Raw genomic sequence first — 25,279 nt, 5'->3', positions numbered from 1 at the left:
CCTATGGGTGGCATGTGCCAGCGTATGGCATACAAATAACATGTCATGGGCTTTCCATGATGTACCGTATACGTTGAGCGGGTACCATCTTAGTCTACGGATGACGGATGCCTTAGGGCTCGTCCACATGTAGCGGAATTGCGGATGGATTATACGCAGCAGAATACAGTAGCAGTAAAGTAGGTGAGATTTAACTAATTTATTTTCCGTACCGCAGCGTGTCAATTCCTGCTGCGGAAAGCGGACAGAATTGCTGCGTTTTTTCAGAGAGGTCACCATCCCCCAACATTGGGAAAAACGCCGCAAAATACGCACCATTTTCTGGCGTAAAAAACGCGGGAAATGGTGCGTACTTGCCTCAGCGGAAAGTCTGATACTTTCAACGAAATTGCTTCAGCAATTCCGTTATGTGTGGACAAGCCCTTATAGCGGGATCCATCACCCATAGACTATAATGGTATCTGTTAATGTATATCATGAAGTCAGGAGAGCGCGCGGCGTATACATTTAACGTATACCATTATAGTCTATGGCGACGGATGCCACAGCTCATAAATCCATCACAGATGACGTGTAACGTATACTTCAGAGTATACGTAAAACGTCTGACATAAGCGTGACGTGAAGGAGCCGCATAGTCAAATATCGTGACCCGTCGCTCCATTTTTCTCGTTAAGGGGACTGTTATACAGTGTTTTTTTATACGGGTAGTTGCACACGTAGCGCCCCCGGCTGGCCGATGTGCGCATTGTAAATGATTTTCCGCATTTTTGCAGGTAAAACCGCACAATCGGAGCGGATTTCGGTCGCACTTTGGCTGGACAGGCGCCCGCTACGCGGGTCAGTAACCCTAAAGCCTTGAGTCATCCTCTGCTTCTTCGTTGTTAAGAAATCTGGTTCTGGGAAAGCTGGGTGACCACCAAAACGGCCGCCATTAGAGGGTTTGTCACCCAGCTTTCCCAGAAACAGATTTCTCCACAACCACATCTTTTACACGAAAAGATCGATCGAAAAAAAATAAATAATGGCTAAACAGAATGACTATAGGATTTTTCTATTTATGAGGAAATCCTTTCTGAATCTGAATACTATGATATCTCCATTCCTATAAACTTCCGGTGACAGACTGCCATGCATTATCACCGGCTCTCGGTTCACATCAGGGCCTGTAATGTCGCTCTCCGCTCCGCTAGATGCCGGTTACCTCAGGGGAACGCGTCAAGGTTTTCCCGCCATTGCGCAGTCAAAAACTCAACGGGATATTTGGGAGGCGTGGCCTGCTGCATCCGTCTCCGCTGCCTCCAGCCAATCAGACGTCGTGTTCTTTCCCTGCGTGAGTGTAATGGTGGCAACCGTGAAGGCTGAGGTAAGTGGCCTTTTCCTCAGTCAGGCTGTAGTTTAGCGGTCACTGGGTCATGGAATAAAGGCCCGGTTACTAGATGTGCTGTGCAGTGTTATATCCTGGAGGGGATTAGGTACTTTTACCGCGATATCGTCTCTGGCACATGATACTTCTATATTCCTAATACAAGGTGGTTTGACGAAAAACTGCAGCATGAACACTAATGCATAAAATGGCAATCTCCCAGGCCATTGAATTTAGCTCTTAAAGGGGTGTTCCTATCTTACACCCGTATGCCATAAAACGTGTGTCCTAGCCCTTTAAAACTGGTGAACAGGAAACGTGGAGTAGTTGCTCATAGCGACCAATCGGGTTCAAGCTCTGAATTCTGCATAGGCCCTTTTGAAAATGAAAGACGCAATCTAATTGGTTCTTATGGGCAACTACAACACTATCCCATTGCACCAGTTTTGATAAATCTTCCCCAGTGACTTATCATTAGAACTGGTGGAGCTGCCCCATAGAAAGCAACGGAGAGGAGGCTGTGCATAAGCATGGTCACCCCTCCATTGAAGTCTGTGGGAGCTTTCAATTGGTGAACAAGGGTCATGTGACCCCTTATAACTCGATAGGTCGGGATCCCAGAGGTGGGGACCGCATTTATGGCCTATAACATATCCATGTAAGATTGGAATACCCCTTTAATGCGGCTTGACACCACCAAAATGTTGCCAATTGTCACGTAGTTGTCATTGGAAACAGTCAACGAGCTTGACTGGGAGCTGCTCAAAGTATTGTGTGTACACTATTTATGAGAATTAATTGTATAAATGGTGTTCAAATGTCAACACACGGGAAGGTTTCTAAAAACTGGTGCAAATGAAAAGTGAAGTTGTTGCTTATAACAACCAAACACATTACAGCTCTCATTTTTCATTAGAAAATGAAAGCAGCAAACTGATTGGCTGCCATTGGCAACTACTCTACTTTTACTTTGCACCAGTTTTGATTACTCTCCCCCCAAAATTCAGACAAATGCGTCATACAGAACAGATCTTCCGTGTTATGGCCAGTGCAGCCCCTAAGGGGGGCCAGTCATGACTCCGGTATTAAAAGACCACCTAAGGCCCTGTTCACACTGAGTTTTTTTGCAGGCAGAAAATGTTTGAATTGGATTTTGATCTGCGCCGCAAAGAAACGCTTTCTCTGCCTCGCATTGATGTCGATGGGAGGTCAGAGATGTAAACGCCCGAAGATAGGGCATGTCGCTTCTTTTTCCCGCAAGACGGTTTTACTGCTCGTGGGGAAAAAAAAACATCTCCGACTCCCATTGAAATCAATGGGAGGCGTTTTAGGCCTTTTTTTTTTTTGGTGCGGTTTCCGTGTCCCAAAACTCTGTGAACAGGGCCTGAGAGGGAACCCCTGTGTCGCGCTCCTTCCCCTCAGGCTCTACACTAGGCATTACGCAGTATACCGTTCAATAAGTCGTCCCCTTTTTTATTTTAGGCAAAAACAAAACACACCGACCACATGTGCTTAGAAATGTATTTTTATTAAAGGTTTACATTGTGTGAGATGCAGTCACGTGGCAGATATTCTAGTGATTGTGATCAAATAAAAAAAGTGAACAGTCCAGACATAAACGGTCCCAACAAACGGATTATTATGTCAATGCCTAACAATCCACAAAACAATATTTGGCAGGAGTAGCTTTTGGACCAGAGTTGTGCTGAACTGCATTGGCGGCTCCGTCGCAGATTCCCCCATGTTTCCCGGACATAATAGCGCTTCGTGCTATTTTGTTAGGTTAAATGACTTGTCTAAAGGCCTGGGTGTCACGGACCCTCGCCATCTTTTGCAGGCCAAGATCCATGTGGCTGTATTTGGTACAGTTATTGGCTTAGGTTTCTTTTACACAGGCCAAAATCAAAGAGACCGCTCGTCGATCGCCGCTTGTTTGCTCCTTGATCGGTTATGGATGGGGACGAGCGATCATTGCTACCATCGCTCGTCCCCATACATTTCTATCATGTCGGCAGCGCGTCTCCCTGTTTACACAAGATGTGCTGCCGACCACGATCATATTTAATGCAGTATAAAAGATGGACCAGCCGATGAACGAGCGTCTGGGGTCACCCATTCTAACAATTACTGAGGATCACGTTGGTTGACCCCCCCCCCCCCACCAAACTTATGTCACCGATCCCATAGTTAGTTGAACCTTGATGATGAATTTGTAGCCATGACCGCTGCGAACAGGCGGGTCCCGGCCACATTACAGTGGTCGGCTCCATACTATATGATCCGGCTATGCAGCGGCTCACAGAGACATGTGAATACTATACAATATCCTACATAGAAAATCTAGTCTCAAGAATTCCCCGAGGTCCTGGGGAGATGACGTTATTATGATCTGTTCAGGGAAGTTGTCACTTTCTATATAATGTAATCATATCAAAAAAAAAGAACTTTTAAGAATTTGCATAGTTTTGGATCATGTTCTCCAGGAGCGGTCTGTTGTATCACATGAGATAAAGGCATACTATTGGAAATTTACTTTCATTTTTCTGGAACTGTTTATATTGGTAGTTTGACCCTGAGATATTATTATTTAGTTTTTTTAACCTTCCCCCTTGTTTTCTCCATGATACAAATAGAAATTGCTAATTTAATTAGAAAAAAAGAAAGTACAAATGTCTCTTAATGGCTATGTAGGCATTTTTTTTAATCTATTTTAAGGCCTTATTCACACGGTGCAGTTTTGGTGCCGTTTTTGAAGCCAAGAGTGGATCCTAAAGGTAGGGGAAATATATAGTAAATATTCTCATTCTCCTCTGTTTTTTGAGTCCACTCCTGGTTTTGGCATCAAAACAGCACTGTGTGAATATACCTGAACATATCAACTGTTTACTTCTACAGCTCAGGCTGAAATATAAAATATTGAGGGTCTCAACAAGACAGCCCATTTTTTGGGGGAAAAAAGCCACCCCAGGGATGCCACAGATTTTGCCCTTGAAACCCCCAGCCGTTAGCCACACATTTATGTAGTATTACAGGGCGACCATGTAAGAGTCCGGCAGACTGGGAGACACTTTCTCGGTGGCTCTTTGCTCAGTCTGATAGGAGTCTTTAGTGCCCCCCTTTTGACGTGTGTACGGATAGCTCCCCTCTAATGTTCCTTTTCTCAGCAGCTGTAAATAAGTGGGATTTATTATCACATATTAATTATGGATTACACACCTTTTATCAGACAACCAAGTGACCGCATTCAACAAATCGTTCTAGCAAAATAATCTACAGCACGCATGTCAAATCCTGTGCCAACCCCACACATCAATTACCCCCGTCCTCAGTGATGATCCCGCGTGACCTCAGAAGCTGCAATGTCCAAACCCGAACACACTAGAAATCTATTCTATCCAAGATATTTTCTCCAGTGACCAACTCCGAGATTAGATAAAATGGATCCAGCTCTGCTCACAATCCTTTGGCATTTTAAGTTGGTGGCTCTTGGATATAAAGGTGTAGTTCTTCCCATAGTTGTTATCCCAGTAATCTTCGCCGGCGACCTGGTATTTTATGGCAAATTGCACCACCGAGCAGATTTGCTGGAGAAAAGGTGGTAATGGGATAACAAAGGCAAAGACATCTGTGTCAGGGACATCCGCGTCGTCCCTTTTTTGCCAGATGGCTCTTGCATCACAATGGGTTTTCCAATCGGTGAATGAATACCTCACTGAAACCGTTTTCTCGAAGGCGAGGTCCAGCACTCGGATGGTGCCAGAAATCCCCAGTTCCTCCGAACTGGTAACTTGCTCCAGGCAGACACGATATCGATGCAGACGCTCCAAAAAATCTCCGCACTCGGCAGGCTGTTTGAAGTCCGGCTCCAAATATTGAATGGAAACTTCCAGATCTTGACTACAACATAAGTCCGAGTTGATTGACAGCCGTGAGAGAACATGGAGAGGGATGGACGGGTTGTCACCAATGTTGAATACCTTCACTTCAGCCAACTCCAAACCAAGCGAATCGGCAAACCTGACTTTATGGCACTGCGGCCGGCATTTGGCAGCGCTCCTTCTCTCCAGAGAACTAGGCAGAGACTTCGTTCTGCGGCGCATAATAGGCCGCAATTCCGGATCGCAGCTTTTGCTCACCTTATCCTCAGTCCGATGGGGACGGCTGGTTCTTTGCTGCTCTTTGGCCAAGCAAACTCCTGGCCTGGCAAATCCTCCTGCCAGTTGTTCATGTTGATAAAGGTTATTGATATAAATGAAGCTGCGGGGGAGACCGAGCTCAGATGGTTCGCTGCGGTTGCGAGGCATTATAGAATGATGCAGCGTGGAAGACATGGTTATTTCATGACGGATAGTCAATGTCTACATATTGGCTTTTATCCAGTAGCTTTTTTTTTTTTGTTGCTATTTTTGCTACTCTGAAAAATTGGAGGCAGCAGATGCTTTTAGTCCCAGCAGCAATCGAATCCGTGCAAAAGCCCCAACTAATCCCCGGTCAGCAGCAGTTCAGGAGGGTCAATGCACCTTTTTTCCAATTCCGGGTTTAAAAGCAGACGTCTGTTCACACCCCTTGTCAGGGAGGTACCGGCAGCGACAGATGACCTTACCAATGAACACTCCCACCTTCCCCCCGCAGACGACAAACAGCACTGGAGTCCTCCAGCATCAGTCATGCATTGTTCTGCAGGCAGGGATAGAATTTGTGTTCGCTTGCAGCCTAATTCACGACTGTTCCACCCGGACTCAGCAATAGGGGTGGGAATGTTATTGTTCTGTGACAGCTAATGTCCTTTCTGGTGATTGGATCAGTGCATTTTCATATCGTGTTGGTCCACCTTCCTCTTACTGCGGTTAAGAAATGGGATCTTGCAAAATACAATTTTACACTGCGTGCTCAATACAGTATTTAGATACTACGTATAAGCACGGTATATAGAGGTGTTCCTTTTAAACCTGTATATGTGTTCACCAAAATGGATTGCAGTTAACAAGCCTGAACAGCTGCCCGTACATCACACATGTGGATTGGTATTTGCAGCTATTTAACTTGCTGTCTACACTGAAAAGGAAGCGTAATCTATGGTGTCAGGTATACGTGCCCAGCAGTGCTGTCTATATTCTAGGCTCAACCCATAATCCTTTGCTCCGGTAATGACAGCCCTGTCACTTTGATGTTGGAGGGGTGGAGTTATGGGATTTATTTACTCACCTCACAGCAGGAATATCTCCGGCCGGCGACAGCGCAACAAATAGTGGCAGGAGGATGGCAGATAACGGAGGTGGGAAGGTAAGTAAAGAGGACGCATTGATTGCTGCATAAACAAGAGGGCTGATGTGCGATCTGTGCACAGTGAAGGGGACGTGGACTGTCATGTAATATGTCTTTCTTTATTGCAATAGGAGATTGACTTTCTGCAAGCTGTGATGGGATCTGAAGTCCAGGTTTGACATCTGAAAGGATTAAAAGGAACGGTAAAAGCCTGGTAATGTAAGAAATGATGTTATTTTACACACCCTACAGCGCAGTAACATAATCGTGATGTCCTAGGACACATATTGGGATATCCGTCGTACTTTCTGCTCTCAAATATTAGTTTAAAAATGTCCATCTGTTTGATGTGAGATCAGGAGCCTAGTAACAGTGCTCAGTTCTGGTGGCCAGTGTTAGGAGATTGTGTTCATGATAAAGCGCTATAATAATCAATATGAAGTGCAGGCTTATTTCTTATGTCTCAATTAGTTATTTGATAGATTTTCATGCTGTCACGTTCTAAAATGAAAGAAATTTGTCATTTTTAAAAGTTTAGGGCCTGTCCACGCGTAACGGAATTGCTGTGTATTTTCCGTCCGGAATTTCTGACGGAAAATACCAAGCGGAGTGCAGTAGCAGCAAAGTGGGTGCGACGTAACAATTGTCATCCTCACGCTGCGGAAAAATGAAGTCCACAAATTCACCTACGGTGCGTAATTTTAGTACCGCAGCATGTCAATTATTGCTGCGGAAAGTGGACTGATTTCCTGCGTTTTTCTGATGGCCTGCGTAATTTGCTGCGGGAACGCTGTAGAATTTCTTACAGGGGGTGGAAATGACGTCACAGGAAGAAGAAGAAATATCACCATCTCACATCCCTTAAAAAAACGCACCAAAAATCTGCACTATTTTCCGCTGTAAAAAAAAGGCATGAAATGGGGCAGATTTTCCGCAGCGGATTGTCTGCTAGTTGATGCGGAAATGCTGCTAAAATTTTCTGCAGCAAATCACTTACAGTTATCAGTTGTGGACAAGACCTTCAAGGTAAAGGGGTATTCTCATCTCAGACATTTATGACATATCCACAGTATATGCCATAAATGTCCCACTACTGGGACCTGCACCTATCTCCAGAAAGGGGCCCCCTGACCACAGTCCCACCGTCGCTGCTCTCTGGCCACTCACTCTGGAGTACAGAAACAGCTGAGCTACACTGTTTCCAATACTCCAAAATAAGTGAATGGGGTTTACGGAAGCCGCGTAGCTCAGCTGTTTCTGTACTCCCGAGCACCTCGTCAGTCAGTGGACGGGGGTCAGGGGCCATTGTTCTAGACATATGTGCGGGTCCCAGAGGTTGGTGTTCAGGTCCCAATATACAGTACTGTGTTGGTTTCCTGAGGGTGCAATTAGGTGGCTTTCTATTCAGATTTCATTCTCTTTATCTTCAGTGCTGCCACTCTGTTGCTGCACTGAAGATAAAATGTTCTTCTCTTCACATCTTTCAGTCCGGTGCTCTGCATGAAGGATATTTTTGCTAATGTCTCTGTTCCAACAATTTTCCTTTTCAATGAGATAAAAGAACATTATTCTTTGATATATCAACGATTGTTTTATTTTTGCAGGGGTCACGTGGAAAACTGTCTGGTTGCGGCTTCCCGTTGAAGAAATCCTTGACTGTCAAAAGAAATGTTTCAGACCAGTGAAGTTAAAGAAATTCTATTCTGAAGAAAACCAACAGCCCTACAGTCATGTATACGAGGTAGTTTTCTCATTTTTATATCGTTTTAGCTTTCTAGAAACACGTTGCCTTTCTGTTTAGGCTTTACAATTAAATACATTTCTGTCCGCTCTTAAAACGGTCCCATAAAGCTCTTCAGCAGACTCGGTAACATATGTAGATTATTATTTTAATAGCATTTTCTATTCTGGTAGTCTAAAGGCCCAATTACACGGGCCAATTATCGGGCAGATTATCGTTGATAGAACGCTCGTTGCCGATAATTGCGCTGTGTAAACACGGCAGCGATCGGTAGATGAACGAGCAAACGCTGGATCATCCGCTGATCGTATCGTTTTAAAAAAGTAAAATATTATCGTTGTCGGCAGCACATCTCATGTGTAGACAGGGAGACGCGCTGCCGACATGATGATAATGTATGGGGAGGAGCGATCGGAGTAACGACCGCTCGTCCCCGTCCATAGGTCCGTGTGACAGGAGCAAACGAGTGCCGATAGTCAAGCTCTCTCGTTGATCGGCGCTCGTTGCACCAGCTAAAATTGCCCGGTGTAAGAGGAGCTTTAGAATCATAATGAGGCCAGGTTCAGCCTCCTGAGTTCTCTTATGTACAGTTATGGAGACCGTGCGTTGCTCTAAATCACTAACTCATCTGATAGAAATCAGAAGAGGACTAGTTATAATTTATCACTAGAATTAGCCATGAATAAGAACACAGATCGTGTTCGAAACGCGTAGGCTCTCTTACTTTTGCCATTTAGACCACCTTGTAGTGCGTTCCTTCTCCTATGTTTGTCAATTGATGTTTATTTTTTCAATAAAGCAGGAAGTTTAGTTTTCCTTTTACTACAACTCTTCGCTGGATCCTGCCTTCCCTTTTTCCATAATTTATCAGTATTGCAGCCTCAGGCTTTGGTCCTGTTCCTTTAAACAATCATGTCTCGTTATAGAATTAAGATATTACAAAACGGTTTGCACGTGGTTCTTGCACAGCCGATGACCTGTTTTAATTTACTTCTTCTGTACTCCTAACAAAACTTTATCTAAACAACCTGTGAACAAAAAAACTCTTATTTGGCTAATCCTCAACAGCTGGTAACGTCTGTGTTCATGCAGAGCGTCGTCTCCCGGTGTCTCATGTCATGTTACTCCCTCGTTTGAGCGAACTGCAGCAAAGCATTTATTACCCCTTTCATATTATATTCATGAACGAAAGACCATAAAGCAATTTGTTTTACCACTTTATATATCTGTAATTGGAGATTTTTGTAAAACAATGTCATCATTACAGCTCTTGAGGATCAGTTCATGGGGATAATGTTCTGAAATCAATTGTCTATGCTATTGTGTGAATAGTACTAGGCCCATTAACAATGTAAATGGCAATTGGAACCTAAACTGTTTAGTTTTTTATTAGTCTGCATTAAAAATAAAACACCCCCAACGATCAGGTATTGATGACCTATCCCGAGGATAGGTCATCAATTTTCTATAACTGGAAAATTCCTTTCATTTCAATAGGGGAACGTTGCGTGACATGAACGCGTTATGCACGGATGTCGGCTGCTCAGGCCTTAATACGTTCCTATCAGGCAGAATGTACGCCGAAAATAATTACCCCTGACTCTATTTACATTTTCTCTTTTACTAAAAAATGTCTGTACTTGGATGATTATCCCCATGTACAGATGCAGCATCTAAAGCTAAGGGCGGAGATACACTTTATACGCTATAGCATTGTCATATGTCATCGCTATGCACCGGAGAATTAGAGTATTTCTTTTTGGGGTAGGTATTCTTCTTGGTCATGCTACGTTTTGAGGTAGCTTCCTCAAAGTGAGGAAAACTATATATTTTTTCCCTGTTACTGACTTTTTCCCTAAAAAAAAGACCTACAAAATTAATTTATATTGTCTCCAATTCAAATCATAAAGCCCTATGTGTACCGCTAAAGGGCAGACTAAGAAACAAAACCAAATTCATCTTTAGCATTCATCAATCATGAAGGTCCAAATCACCCCCCCGGTTTTGAAAGGGTTATTGAAGAGCAGTATACTTAAATGGACACTAACTTTTCAAACAACTTATGCTTATTAATCGTATACCTGATATATATCAACTTTGTAATTTACTTTAGTTAAAATTTAGTCGCTATAACCATGCAAATTCTGTGTGAAGCTACTTCCACTAGGTGTCTCCCTTTCTGTAATCTACTGCCCATCCCCCTGTTGTCAAGCAAAATCCGTCCAGCAGAAAAGACGAACTGCAGGAAGTGGGGGGGGGGGGTGTTCCTTCACTGCCTGCCAATACAAATCTATGGAGAGGGGAGGGGGAAACGAGGGAGCACAGAGAGAGGGATAAATACACGACGCTCATATACATCTATGGAGAGGGGAGGGGGAAACGAGGGAGCACAGAGAGAGGGATAAATACACGACGCTCATATACATCTATGGAGAGGGGAGGGGGAAATGAGGGAGCACAGAGAGAGGGATAAATACAGGACGCTCATACATCTATGGAGAGGGGAGGGGGAAACGAGGGAGCACAGAGAGGGATAAATACAGGACGCTCATACATCTATGGAGAGGGGAGGGGGAAACGAGGGAGCACAGAGAGGGATAAATACAGGACGCTCATATACATCTATGGAGAGGGGAGGGGGAAACGAGGGAGCACAGAGAGGGATAAATACACGACGCTCATATACATCTGTGGAGAGGGGAGGGGGAAACGAGGGAGCACAGAGAGGGATAAATACAGGACGCTCATATACATCTATGGAGAGGGGAGGGGGAAACGAGGGAGCACAGAGAGGGATAAATACACGACGCTCATATACATCTGTGGAGAGGGGAGGGGGAAACGAGGGAGCACAGAGAGAGGGATAAATACAGGACGCTCATATACATCTATGGAGAGGGGAGGAGGGAGCAGAGAGAGACAGACCCTGCAGTCCATAGACATTTTTTGGAGAGGGGAGGGTGAGCATAGTGACTGAGACACAGACAGACTTGTTGCAGAAGCTTCCTAGTCACTTTTATCTCATTCTTAGCTCAAAAGTGACAAATTGTAATGAAGAGAAGTGGTTACGTTTCCTTTAATTGTAGCAGATTGTACACAATAACACAATCCACAATAACATGAGGTCGGTTTTTATTTTTCCGCAGTGCTGGTTTTGCTTCTCATGAAAAAAGTGAACAGCAAAAATTGAAAAAGGAATCAAACGAATGTTATGGAAACCAGCGTACAAATGCGACACTTCGTCCGGAAAACGGATTACCACATTTTTCCAACACTTCAGACCGGAGCTTGCGGCAACATGTTGAATCCATGGAGCAGCGTGAAGGAGTGTGGGCTGTAAGTAATACGTCATCCGCAGGGAACGCGACTTGCTCTCAGTACAGGGAGGAATCTTTAGAAAAACTATTCCTGGACTTTGAATCGGTCCGGCTCTCAAAAGAAGATGAGGACAGCGCCAGTGACCTTTCAGATTCAGAAAGAGTTCCCATCCCACCGTCACCTCTCACACCTCCTATACTGAATCTACGAGCCGAAGAAATCAAGCCTGGAGATTTCAGTCAGTACGTAGAGCACAAGGGCAATGATTATGAGTATCCAGATTTCCTTCCTCCACCGTACAGCTCCTGGAACCTGCGCCAGGTCTCCATGTTTTCTAATAAAGATGGCAAAAATACGTTACAAGCCAAACCATCCGGCCCCCTAGAGAGGTATGTGGATCGACTTCTCCAGTTAGAATGGTTTCAGATGCAAACTGTGCAAGACGAAAAGACAAAAATGGGCAAGTCCAGACCCCAGACCGTTCCTGCGACGTGTCGTAATGGGAAATCTCCGGGAAAATGCAAACCATGTCCCAGTCCGTTGCACAGTAAACCTTTATCTAGTTCGGATAATGTTACCACAACCAGTACTGGACAAGATAGAATTTGTGACAAAAAATATAGCCAACGTGAACCGTTTTTGCGAAAAAGCTGCTCAAAAGGATCTGGAACAGTGGAGATAACCCCGTCTGTACGGAAGAAAACGCTAGATGTTAGATGTAAGAAAAAATCACCGACGAACGGTCAGCAAACAAAACACGGGTTAGTCAGCGATTCTAAGATGCAATGTGCTGGCAATATTAGACCGCAGAAGCAAATTTTGGTTTCGAGCAGTGCAGAGAGCGTCCCAAAACAGACAAAAGCCAATAAAATACGGAAAAATGAACTCTCGGGCAATAGTCATGTTACAAACAGACATTGTATATCAGAACGAAAAAAGTAATGGCAAACAGCAGAAGAAATATATAAAGGAAGGCCTTATAGGTCCTGGATCTAATTCTGGTTTTGGTTTAAAAAAAAAAAAAAACTGCACGCAAAATCTGCGCCGTGTGAACAAGGCCTAAGGGTGCAGTCACACGTGGCAGGTTTTGTTGCAGAAGTTTTTGCGACTGAAAATCCGTTCCATTTATCTGAATAGAACTTGCAGAAATCCCTGCACCTGCTTCAGAGACAACCACAATTGCTGCAACAAAACCTGCCGGGTGTGACTGCACCCTAATTTAGCTTCATTCTTGACCAGTCATGATATGGATCTCCAGCGCTCTATGGCAGCACGAAGTAGCCGTTCTATTTTCTACTTCACATAGAACTTTTTTTCTGTGCTTATGTTTTAGGGTGCCGTTACATGCTCGGATAATGCATACAGTTAGGCGATAACTTGCTTGCGCGAATATTTGTTACTCCTCTTGAAAAAAATGGAAAAACTTGAAAAAAAATCGAAATTAGTCAAATTGTACACATTTTTTTAAGCATGTAAAGGCACCTTTACAACTAGCTGTGCATTAGGCCTTATAATATGTGGCTAGTGGCAGATTTAGAAAATCAATTTTGAATTTTATTTTGTGTTTTCATCACCGGTATGTAAAAAAATTATTTCTGCCTAAAGTGAAAAAACTTAGCAGTAAAGTTGTTAAATATATTTTTTATTTTTTTGTACGCTCCCCATTTATTGTAAGTTTCTCCAGTGAATTGCCTTACCTGGTGCTTCAGTCTTATAGATTTGCATTGAGAGACTGACCTCCAAATGCAATAGCAGACGCTGTAGGATTTCAGGAAGTCAGAATGAAGATGACGTGATTCAATGACAGCCCAAAATGGAGCTGCTACCCGGGGAATAAAGCACCAGGTAAGCCAATGCACTGGACTACCTTGCACTTCATCACATTATCAAATGAGGAGGCTCCGCTTTCTATCAGAAAAAATAAGCTACGACCCCGTTAAAGATATATTATTAAATTAATTAGCGCAGAATTCTGGACCTGAAAATGATGCAATAATAAAAGGCGGAGTTTCACTTTAAAGGGGTTCTCCGGGCATATCTTAAGATAGGCCATCAATATCGGATTGGTGGAGATCCGACTCCCGGGACCCCTGCCAATCAGCTGATTGATGAAGCCGCTGTGTTTGTCGCTGCAACCTTTGCTTAGTTTACAGGCAGAGCACCATACGCTTCCATAGTAGCTGTGCCTGGGATTGCAGTTCCGGTCCCATTCACGTGAATGGAACTGAGCTGCGATCCCTGACACGGGCGCTATGGATGTGTACAGCGTTGTGCCTGGTAAACACTTAAGAGGCTGCGGCGACGAACGACGCGGCTCCGTTATTCAGCTGATTGGTGGGGGTGCCAGGAGTTTAACCCGCAATGATCTCATATTGATGACCCATCCTAAGGATAGGACATCAATATAAAATGCCCAGAGAACCCCTTTAAATGCGTTGTCCCAATATTAAATGCTATCCCCTGATGATAACATGCTGATTGGTGGAGGTCCCAGCAGTCGGACCCCTGCCCATCAGCGTGTTATAACCTATCCTGTGGTTAGGGGATAACATTTAATATTGGGACAACACCAGTTCTTAATACATTGTATGTGACATTGCATAGAGACATATGGTTATTTCTCACCAATAGAGTAACCTTTGGCCTCATTCACACATGGTGGATTTGTAGTTTGTGGCTTTAGATTCTCTTGATGGAACAAAGAATCTATCAGATATTATAAGGAAGCTTCAATAAAAATGAGAAACAAAAATAGTGCTTTATGTATCCTTAAAAAATTCTAAAGTGCCAAATGTCAAACTATGCAGAAAATAATTCCAGATCACATTAAAGGGAACCTGTCACCAGCATTTCACCTGTTGAACTTTACTTATCCCTCACCGGCCGCTGCTATCAAAAGTTCATTGCCGTTATCTCGTCTCCTAAACTCCTCATCCGACTGTAAATAACGGTCTGCAAACATTTTGCGCCTTTTATCGTAATACTCCGGTGTCCCTTTGTGCGCACACACCAGAAGAGGACATCAATGCACAAGTGCGGGATTTTGTGTGCTGGGGGAAGGCGAGGAGCTGTCAATCAAAAGTAAGGGGGCGGGAAAAACTCGGAAAGACGTGAGGAATGAAGATTTGACTCTTATGCTCATTAGCATATGGTGCGGGAACATGAAAAAACTGAATACTAAAGCTACAGAGCCGACTAAGAAGACAATTATAGGTTATATAGAAATGATTTTTCACCCACTTCCTCCAGGTATTGCTGGTTTAGTAGGTGAAATGCTGGTGACCGGTTCCCTTGAAACCTTGGCCAAGTGGAGCTAACAATCTCATTTTCCTTCTAAAGATGTACAAGTGAAAAAGCCAATTCTTCCCCGATCTTAACCCCTAGGCGCACCACGACACAACTGTACGTCCATGTGGCCAGTGTCTTAGCGCACAGAGACGTACAGTTACTGCGTGGTTCCCGGTGCACACTGTCGGCGATAGTGTGCACCGGGAGGCCAGCTGTCCCTGACAGCTGACACTCCACTGTATTCTGATCAGCGGCTTATTTCCGCTGATTTCGGCAATTAACCCATAAATTGCAGTGATCGATTGCAATCACCGCATTCAGGGGTTTCTAGCTCATCGGCAGACCTCACAATGAAATGGCTAGCATGGCGATCGGAGGCCAAGTAATGGCCTCCGTGTCTGCCATGTACGGAAGCCTATCAGGACCAGCCTCCTGATAGACTTCCTGTCAGAGACAGGACGTCACTGCTGTTCGTGATGCACACTGTCGATGACCGTGTCTGTGACAGTGTCGGCGATAGTGTGCATCGGGAACCGGGAAGTCAGCTGTCCCTGACAGCTGACACTCTACTAGTTGCCGATCAGCGGCTTATTGCCGCTGATTTCGGCAATTAACCAGTTACATGGGGGGGCTCGATTGCGATCTCCGCATGTAGGGGGTTTGTAGTACATCAGCAGCCCCCATGCAATCGTGGGGGCTGCTGATGCTTGTGATGACACCCGCAGGCCAGACAACGGCCTCCGGGTCTGCCATGTACGGAAGCCTATGAGGACCAGCCTCTGCTGGTCCTCGTAGACTAACTGTCAGAGTGACGTCACACTGACAGTTGGAATACGTTACACTACCTAGGTAATGTATTCTAGCAGCGATCAGAGCTGCAGGTAAAAAAAGAAAGTGTCAAAAGTAAAGAAAAAAGTTAATAAAAATGTTTTACCAAAGTGTAAAAATAAAAGTTTTTTTTTCCTATAATAAGTCTTATTATAGGGAAAAAATGAAAACATTAAAAAACAGTACACATATTTGGTATCACCGCGTTCGTAACGACCCAATCTATAAAATTATAATGTTATTTTTCCGGCACGGTGAACGCCGCAAAAAAAAACCAAACTAAAAACAATGCCAGAATCACTATTTTTTGGTCACCGCCCCTCCCAAAATATAGAATAAAAAGTGATCAAAAAGTTGCATGTACCCCAAAATAATACCAATAAAAACTACAACCCGTCCCGCAAAATACAAGCTCAGAATTTGGTGACACAGAAAATAAATTATTTTTATAAAGAAGTGATTTTATGGTGCAAACGCTGCAAAACATAAAAAAACGATATACATCTGGTATCGCCGTAATCATACCGACCCGCAGAATAAAGTAAAATTGTCATCTATAGCGCTTTATGAACGCCGTAAGAAATAAAGAATTTAAAACCCCAAAATCACTGTTTTTGGTCACCAAAGCTCTAAATTAAAAGTGATCAAAAAGTTGCATGTACCAATAAAAACTACAGCTCGTCCTGCCAAAAATAAGCCCTCGCACCGCTCAATTCATGGAAAAATAAAAAAGTCATGGCGTTTGGAAGGCGGGGAGTGAAAAACTAAAATGGAAAAGCAGAAAAGGATCAGTCCTGCAAAGGTTAATTCATTTCTATTAAAAAAATCAATTACTACCACATGTGGGGTATTGTCGTACTCGGGAGAGAACGCGTTACAAATTTAGGGCGACTTTTTCTCCTTTTATCCCTTGTGAAAATGAAAAAAATTCTACATTTTAGTGGACAAAAATGTTTATGTTCCTTTTCACGGCCTAATTCTACTAAATTCTGCAAAAACCCTGTGTGGTATAAATGTTTACTAAACCCCTAGAAATATTCCTTGAGGGGTCTAGTTTCCCAAATGGGGTAACTTTTGGGGTGTTTCCACTGTTTTGCTCCCTCCAGGGTGTTGCAATCACGACACGGCACTGAAAACCAATCCAGCAAAATCTGTGCTCCAAAATCCAAATGGCGCTCCTTCCTTTCTGAGCGCTGCCGTGGGTCCAAACAGCAGTTTATTATCACATATGGGGTATTTCCGTAATCGGGAGAAGATGCTTTACAAATGTTGGGGTGCATTTTCTTGTTTATTCCTTGTAAATATTACACATTTCTATGTTTTTTCAGAAAAAAAGTCGATTTTCATTTTCACATACTAACTCCAATAAATATAGCAAAATACCTGTGGGGTCAAAGTGCTAACTATACACCTAGATAAATTCATTGAGGTTTGTAGTTTCCAAAATGGGGTCACTTTTGGGGGATTTCCACTGTTTTGGCACCACAAGACCTCTTCAAACCTGACATGGTGCCTAAAATATAATCTAAAAATAAGCAGGCCCCAAAATCCACTAGGTGCTCCTTTGCTTCTGAGGCCGGTGTTTCAGTCCATTAGCACACTAGGGCCACATGTGGGATATTCCTAAAAACTGCAGAATCTGGGCAATAAATATTGAGTTGTATTTCTCTGGTAAAACCTTCTGCGTTACACAATTTTTTGTTATTTTTTTTTATTACAAATGAATTTCAGCAAAAAAAAAAAAAAAATTTGTAAATTTCCCCTCTACTTTGCTTTATTTCCTGTGAAACGCCTAAAGGGTTAAGAAACTTTCTGAATGCTGTTTTGAATACTTTGTGGGGTGCAGTTATTAAAATGGGGTGATTTATGGGGAGTTTCTAATATATTAGGCCCTCAAAACCACTTCACAACTGAACTGGCCCCTGTAAAAAATGGCCTTTTGAATTTTTCTTGAAAATGTGAGAAATTGCTGCTAAAGTTCTAAGCCTTGTAAAAATAAAAGAATGTTCAAAAAACGATGCAAATATAAAGTAGACATATGGGGGATGGTAACTAGTAAGTATTGTGTGTGGTATAACTGCCTGTCTTACAAGCAGATACATTTAAATTTAGAAAAATGCACATTTTTGCTAATTTTCTCAGAATTTTGGTGTTTTTCACGAATAAATATTGAATTTATCGATCACATTTTTCCACTATCTTAAAGTACAATATGTCACGAGAAAATAATCTCAGAATCGCTTGGATAGGTAAAAGCATTCCGGAGTTATTACCACATAAAGTGACACATGTCAGATTTGAAAAAATCATCTGTGTCCAGAAGGCCAAAACAGGCTCAGTCCTAAAGGGGTTAAACGTTTCTGTCACCCTCTAAATTATATAGATATATAAAATGCATTTGTAAAATATTACTTGTATAATGGGTTTGCCTGTGGTGGTATATCCATAGTTTTATTTCATGTGTGGCCACAAGAGGTCACTGTAGTCCTACTAGAGGTAACATCCTATGAAAACTGCAGGGAAGGGTGAGCTGCAATCATTATTATCTGATAAAGACTGAATATTTTTATTGGCTGCATTTATAATATAAGAACTTGTAGAGACTGTTTTTGGCAGCCATCTGATATGAAATTACATGCCCATAGCTAGAATGATTGGGAATGGCTGCAAAAAGGTTCCCAAGTCGATTTAAAATAGCCATAGATATATCCGAGATCTATAAAAACTAACACATGATAATTGGAGCCGGTGCCCCCTTACAAACCAGACTCCAGCATTTATTTTTCAGAGCTGATTTACTATGGAAAGTGAAAGCAGAAGTCTTATAGGGTGCTAAGGACAACGTCTCCACTTTCACTTTGCCGTGCTTTTTATAGATCTGTTTGTAAATGTACTTTCTCCCATTAATAATGATAATAACCTTTATTTGTATAGCGCCAAGATATTGCAGGGCAGAGATTAGCAACCTTCAGCACTCCAGCTGTTATGAAACTACAACTCCCAGAGGGCTATGACAGCCAAAGGCTTTATTATTCCAATCAAAATCTGTCAGGGCATGCTGGGAATTGTAGTTTCACAACAGCTGGAGTACCGAAGGTTGCTGACCCCTGATCCAGGGTGTCTGAGAACCCCAATATACATTACATTATTAGCAGCTCCCCATAGTAGTTTGTAATTTATAGCGTACCTAACTTTTTAGGTGATTTTTTTTTTTTTTTTTTTAACATTACAGACCATCTGTTGTTTTTATATGGCATAGCAGGCATCATATTATTTTGCAAGGGCACATATATACACATCCTTAAAGCTTACCAACTTTTCTGAATAAGCTGTTATATGTGTGTACATGACACTATTTCTGGCCATTATATGACTTGTACTTTGCATTATTTAGCAGCTTTCCCCTCTGCAGGCTCGATCTCTAATTCTTAGTGGTCTCTGAGATGGGGGCAGAACCTAACTGCTATCATGTCTTCTATACACTGCACACATAGGGGAGCAGGATTCTACTCTTCTATCTCTATCACACATATATAGAAGCAGCAGCATGGAGGAGATTATACAGCAATAAAGAGCAGATGAGTAATGTAGCTGAGAATCCAGCACTGGTCTGACATAGAAAGCTTACCAGCACATCTCTGTCTTTCTCACTCTGCTTCTACTTTCTACTTCTGCCTCCTCTCCATAGACTTGTATTCAGTATGTCCATTACTGACTCACTCTCTCTGCTCCCTTCTCCTGCTCCCCCTCTCCATAGACTTGTATAGGCAGGCAGTGAAGGGACAATCTCCCACCTTCTGCAGTCCGTCTCCTCTGCTCTGTAACTAGGGACGGATTTTGCCTGACAACGGGGGGGGGGGGGGACAGCAGATTACAGCAAGGGAGACACCTAGTGGCTACTTCACACGGAATTTGCATGGATACATCTATATTTTAACAGTAAATTACAACGTTTTTGATGTGTGTGTGTGTGTGTGTGTGTGTGTATATATATATATATCTATGTATCAGCATTGTGAGAAACTAGACATGGACCGCACAACCCACAATATACACGTTGATCTGATCCGCTAGGCATAATTTGTAAACATGAACATGAGGTTCTGTTAACATTTTGATCAAACTGTATAAGCCACTTGCCACTTCACGGCGACCTCTTTCAAAGTGGGTCCCTACTCTATAGGTAGCAGCACCGCATGGTGGCCACCGCTCCTGCAGAGGCAGCAACCCAGGGGTCCAAAAGCACCCATGCTATCAGACTTTGCCGTGCCTCCTTGGCTCTGGGCCACGTCCCCCCACAAGTGCAGCACCACAGCAACAGACACCACAGCACCACAACATGTGAACAGATGGAATAAGCTCACCCTACCATGCGCCCCCAGTGGCCAACTGAGAGCACAAGCAAGTGTAGAAACGCCTATGAGGGCATTCCTGAATTAAAGGGTTATTCCCATCTACAAAAATCTAGCCCTTCTAAAGATATTCATTTTTGTAATTACCTTGCCTTAGCCCAGCGATGTCGTTTTCTGGATATTCCTTCTTCAAGTCGCTGTCAGTCCCTCTTTGTTTGTAGCTCGTTGTCTAATGATCCTGCCACCACTATTTACCTTTTAGCGGTGTCCGCGCTTGCGCAATGATATCCTCTCCGTCATTAGGAGAGGATGTAATTTCTATCATGAACGCGCATATTGGCGCATGCGCATTAGATGCCGGGCCGGCCACCAGTCGTGAGGAGAAATCAGCAGTCCGCTCAAGGTACTGCATGTAACGTGTGTATATGTGTGAAGGGTGCCGGGGTGTTGCAATTCACGGTGTGTTCGTCTCAACCGGGCTTACCGTGCCTGGTTGAGACGAACATTCTCCCGATGCTGCTAGAACTACATTATCTAGCAACGTCAGGAGCGCGCACACGGCAGAGCGGCTTGATTGACATCCAGCCGCTCAAGCCCCTTTTTATAAAAGATAACCAGCACTAACAAATAATTTGCCGCAACTTGGGAGTAACCCTTTAAAATCAGCTTTTTGTTTTTTTTTCAAATGCGTGGAGTGCTGGTGCCAAGTAAAACAAAAAAATTGAGGAGGATAGACTACAATATCAGCATTGTGAGAAACTAGACATGGACCGCACAATCCACAATATATACGTTGATCTGAGCCGCTAGGCATAATTTATAAACGTGAACATTGTTAACATTTTGATCAAACTGTATAAGCCACTTCTGTTCACATGTTGTGGTGCTGTGGGGTCTGTTGCTGTGGTGCTGCACTTGTGGGGGGACGTGGCCCAGAGCCAAGGAGGCTTGGCACAGTCTGATAGCATGGGTGCTTTTGGGCCCCTGGGTTGCTCCCTCTGCAGGAACGGTGCTGCGGCCGCCATGCGGTGCTGCTACCTATAGAGTAGGGACCCACTTTGAAAGCGGTCGCCGTGAAGTGGCAAGTGGCTTATACAGTTTGATCAAAATGTTAACAAAGAACCTCATGTTCATGTTTATAAATTATGCCTAGCAGCTCAGATCAACGTATATATTGTGGGTTGTGCGGTCCATGTCTAGTTTCTCACAATGCTTATGTGTGTGTGTATGTGTATATATATATATATATATATATATATATATATGTGTGTGTATATATACACTACCGTTCAAAAGTTTGGGGTCACCCAGACAATTTTGTGTTTTCCATGAAAACTCACACTTATATTAATCAAATGAGTTGCAAAATTACTAGAAAATATAGTCAAGACATTGACAAGGTTAGAAATAATGATTTTTATTTCAAATAATAATTTTCTCCTTCAAACTTTGCTTTGGTCTTGGAATGCTCCATTTGCAGCAATTACAGCATTGCAGACCTTTGGCATTCTAGCTGTTCATTTGCTGAGGTAATCGGGAGAAATTTCACCCCATGCTTCCAGAAGCCCCTCCCACAAGTTGGATTGGCTTGATGGGCACGTCTTGCGTACCATACGGTCAAGCTGCTCCCACAACAGCTCTATGGGGTTGAGATCTGGTGACTGCGCTGGCCACTCCATTACAGATAGAATACCAGCTGCCGGCTTCTTCCCTAAATAGTTCTTGCATCATTTGGAGGTGCTTTGGGTCATTGTCCTGTTGTAGGATGAAATTGGCTCCAATCAAGCGCTGTCCACAGGGTATGGCATGGTGTTGCAAAATGGAGTGATAGCCTTCCTTATTCAAAATCCCTTTTACCTTGTACAAATCTCCCACTTTCCCAGCACCAAAGCAACCCCAGACCATCACATGACCTCCACCATGCTTGACAGATGGCGTCAGGCACTCTTCCAGCATCTTTTCAGTTGTTCTGCGTCTCACAAATGTTCTTCTGTGTGATCCAAACACCTCAAACTTCGATTCGTCTGTCCATAACATTTTTTTTCCAATCTTCCTCTGTCCAATGTCTGTGTGCTTTTGCCCATATTAATCTTTTCCTTTTATTAGCCAGTCTCAGATATGGCTTTTTCTTTGCCACTCTGCCCTGAAGGCCAGCATGCCGGAGTCGCCTCTTCACTGTAGACGTTGACACTGGCGTTTTGCGGGTACTATTTAATGAATTTAAGGACCCCCAGACGAAGGCTCGAGGGCCGAAACGCGCGTCGGGGTGGATGCCAGACAGTACCGATTGTGACATGGGTAAGACGTCCTGCTTTACCTCAGAGTCTTCCATTTATTTGGTGTGTTGCTGCTTTCATGCATGCATACACCCACTGATGTCCATATACATATGAGTATGACTGTTGTTGCACTTTAACTCCTGCATCTGACTGTGATTAATACTTACCGCTTGGTGTGGTTTTCACCCATATACTGGATGCAGGACTGTGTGCACACTTCTTCTATACTCATTTATTTATTTATTTACTCATGTAATAGGAACTGTCAATTTTCCCATTGTCACTTTGTTATCTAATGTATTACAACCTTAACATTGCATACTCTACTGTCCGGTATCCTCTCATACTGTGGCTATCATCTTTAACTTTTAAATGTTTTTTGTTATTTGTTCTAATAAAACTTACTATTTTTAATCTTACCTTGGTGTGTCGGACTCCGTTTTTAGGTTTATAATTCATTCAGTGTGTATCCCCACCGATACCATCATGTTTATTTAGGGCTTGTAAGTCCCGCCTCCCGCTTCTTTTCTCTGTCCCTTTAAACATCTCATATGTATACAACAGATATTTATCTTATTAACGTTTAAATCTTTTGGGATTAGGGTTTGGCTGGCGCTGCCCTTTTGGTGCTCTCCACATAGGTATAGTACTATTTAATGAAGCTGCCAGTTGAGGACCTGTGAGGCGTCTATTTCTCAAACTAGAGACTCTAATGTACTTGTCTTGTTGCTCAGTTGTGCAGCGGGGCCTCCCACTTCTCTTTCTACTCTGGTTAGAGCCTGTGTGTGCTGTCCTCTGAAGGGAGTAGTACACACCGTTGTAGGAAATCTTCAGTTTCTTGGCAATTTCTCGCATGGAATAGCCTTCATTTCTAAGAACAAGAATAGACTGTCGAGTTTCACATGAAAGCTCTCTTTTTCTAGCCATTTTGAGAGTTTAATCGAACCCACAAATGTAATGCTCCTGATTCTCAACTAGCTCAAAGGAAGGTCAGTTTTATAGCTCCTCTAAACAGCAAAACTGTTTACAGCGGTGCTAACATAATTGCACAAGGGTTTTCAAGTGTTTTCTAATCATCCATTAGCCTTCTAACACAGTTAGCAAACACAATGTACCATTAGAACACTGGAGTGATGGTTGCTGGAAATGGGCCTCTATACACCTATGTAGATATTGCATTAAAAACCAGACGTTTGCAGCTAGAATAGTCATTTAGCACATTAACAATGTATAGAGTGCATTTCTGATTAATTTAATGTTATCTTCTTTGAAGAAAACTGTGCTTTTCTTTCAAAAATAAGGACATTTCTAAGTGACCCTAAACTTTTGAATGGTAGTGTGTATATATGTGTGTGTGTGTGTGTATATATATATATATCAGGTATACTATTAGATCCGCATAAGTTGTTTGATAAGTTAGTGTCCATTTGAATGGAGAAATAAGTGTGCCTGATGTATATAAAACAGTGCAGAGAATTAGTGGAGCAAGCAATCAGATTTCAATCCTCATGAAATGGGGAAAAAAAATAAAATAATCTAAGGCCACTGCTGTGCTTGTTTGTTTTCACTCACTTGTGCATGTGAATGGAATCGCTAAACATCCATTCTTTATCAGGTCAAAACATATCTTCCAAGATGCCAAAGCAACGACAATTACTGCTGTTATGTACCTACTTGAAGAGACAAACTTTCTGCATTGCTTATTGGGCCCCTTATGTTGCTGCCTGGTCCTGTTATCCTAATCCGAGCTTCTGCAGCCCCCGGCAAGCTAGAGCAAGTCTTACCATGCAGGGTCATTAGCTGCTGATAAAGCTCTGCCCATCACTGTAATATGATCCCCGGGTTTCTGGATAGTCGTAAGGACAAAATCCTAAAGTATTTGAGGAAGGAAAGGGCAGTCTGGACAAGTCATTGCTTTTCAGCTGCACTCACCGGAGCAGATAACCCAGAAGGAGACACAAAATTTTGTTGAACCCTTTTTCTCCTGGAGATGCGTTTTAATGAGTTTTTTTTTTTTTCTTTTCTTTTTTGCCTGTAAATATTTTGGTTTGACTAGTGAGATTTCTGACTTATGTGTTTCTCACGGTACGTGCATAATGTATTGTGTATTTACAGAGGCTAGATTCACTAAAGTGACTTACTTTTCTAGAGTTTGCCTTGCAGCAATCTAAATCTCTTAATGAAACGAGTAAAAGACACCCACTCCCGGCTTATTAAATAGGTACAAGAAAAACGTACATTTTGTTACACCCAAGATGAGAATGAACTAAGAATTGTTAAATGCTGCCTCCACCCAGTAAAAAGAAAACGTTGATGACTATAAGAGCATGTTGTATAATTTTACAAGATACGGTCTATTGTATATTTATTACATTTATACTGTGCATTGTATCCTGATTACCTTTATTAATAAGATATAAACATCAATGAGCTGGAATATTTTATAAACTACTTTGAACCAATTGTAGACCATCTGTCATATTTATATATTCGTAGCCTGACTCTGCAAGGACACCCTTAACGCTTACCTAACTTTTTAGAATAAGCTGAAGTGTGTGTACGGGAGGAATAACATTATTTCAGGTCATTTATATGACTTGTATTCTGCATTTTTTAGCAGTTTTCCCCTCTGCAGGCTCTGTACCTAATTGTCAGTTTTCTTTGAGCTAGTGGGTAGAGCCGAACTGCTATCATGTCGTCTATATACTGTACACATAGAAGAGGAGAATCCTGCTCTCCTTATCACACATATAGAAGCAGGAGCAGCGTGGATGAGATTATACAGCAGTAAGGAGCAGTGTAGCTGTGAATTCAGCACTGAGGTGAGATATAACACTTACTA

At 42.8% G+C, this 25,279-nt stretch overlaps 3 protein-coding genes across 10 annotated transcripts in view; 1 reads left to right on the top strand and 2 right to left on the bottom strand.

Annotated features, from left to right (window-relative positions):
* SYCP2 (synaptonemal complex protein 2) overlaps positions 1 to 1,608 on the bottom strand; it is a 91,922-nt gene extending 90,314 nt beyond the window's left edge. The window contains exon 1 of one of the 3 annotated variants that reach the window (XM_075845527.1): positions 1,205 to 1,608. The gene's annotated coding sequence lies outside the window, so the exon portion shown is untranslated. Of the gene's footprint in view, positions 1 to 1,143 lie in introns of all 3 variants that reach the window. The other 2 variants (XM_075845526.1, XM_075845525.1) reach the window with 2 other exon arrangements.
* FAM217B (family with sequence similarity 217 member B) lies at positions 1,288 to 17,991 on the top strand. Of its 6 annotated transcripts, none has more exons than XM_075845535.1 (4): positions 1,288 to 1,366; positions 6,763 to 6,834; positions 8,236 to 8,372; positions 11,519 to 17,991. In XM_075845535.1, exons 3-4 carry the CDS (start codon positions 8,362 to 8,364, stop codon positions 12,630 to 12,632), a joined length of 1,125 nt encoding a protein of 374 aa, XP_075701650.1. In that variant the 5' UTR covers positions 1,288 to 1,366; positions 6,763 to 6,834; positions 8,236 to 8,361; the 3' UTR covers positions 12,633 to 17,991. The 6 variants fall into 6 exon arrangements, with proteins under 6 accessions (XP_075701650.1, XP_075701646.1, XP_075701647.1 ...); XM_075845531.1 differs by having other exon boundaries at positions 6,763 to 6,850; XM_075845532.1 differs by lacking the exon at positions 1,288 to 1,366 and adding an exon at positions 1,399 to 1,475 and having other exon boundaries at positions 6,763 to 6,850.
* On the bottom strand, positions 2,876 to 6,117 carry PPP1R3D (protein phosphatase 1 regulatory subunit 3D). The gene has a single exon (XM_075845536.1). It carries the CDS (start codon positions 5,695 to 5,697, stop codon positions 4,795 to 4,797), a length of 903 nt encoding a protein of 300 aa, XP_075701651.1. The 5' UTR covers positions 5,698 to 6,117; the 3' UTR covers positions 2,876 to 4,794.
* Positions 17,992 to 25,279: the final 7,288 nt, after the last annotated feature.

The sequence above is a fragment of the Rhinoderma darwinii genome, chromosome 13 (genome assembly GCF_050947455.1).
Source record: "Rhinoderma darwinii isolate aRhiDar2 chromosome 13, aRhiDar2.hap1, whole genome shotgun sequence".
In the NCBI taxonomy this organism is placed as follows: Eukaryota; Metazoa; Chordata; class Amphibia; order Anura; family Rhinodermatidae; genus Rhinoderma; species Rhinoderma darwinii.
The sequence above is the reverse complement of the archived record's forward strand: the minus strand, read 5'-3'. Positions and strand labels throughout refer to the sequence as shown.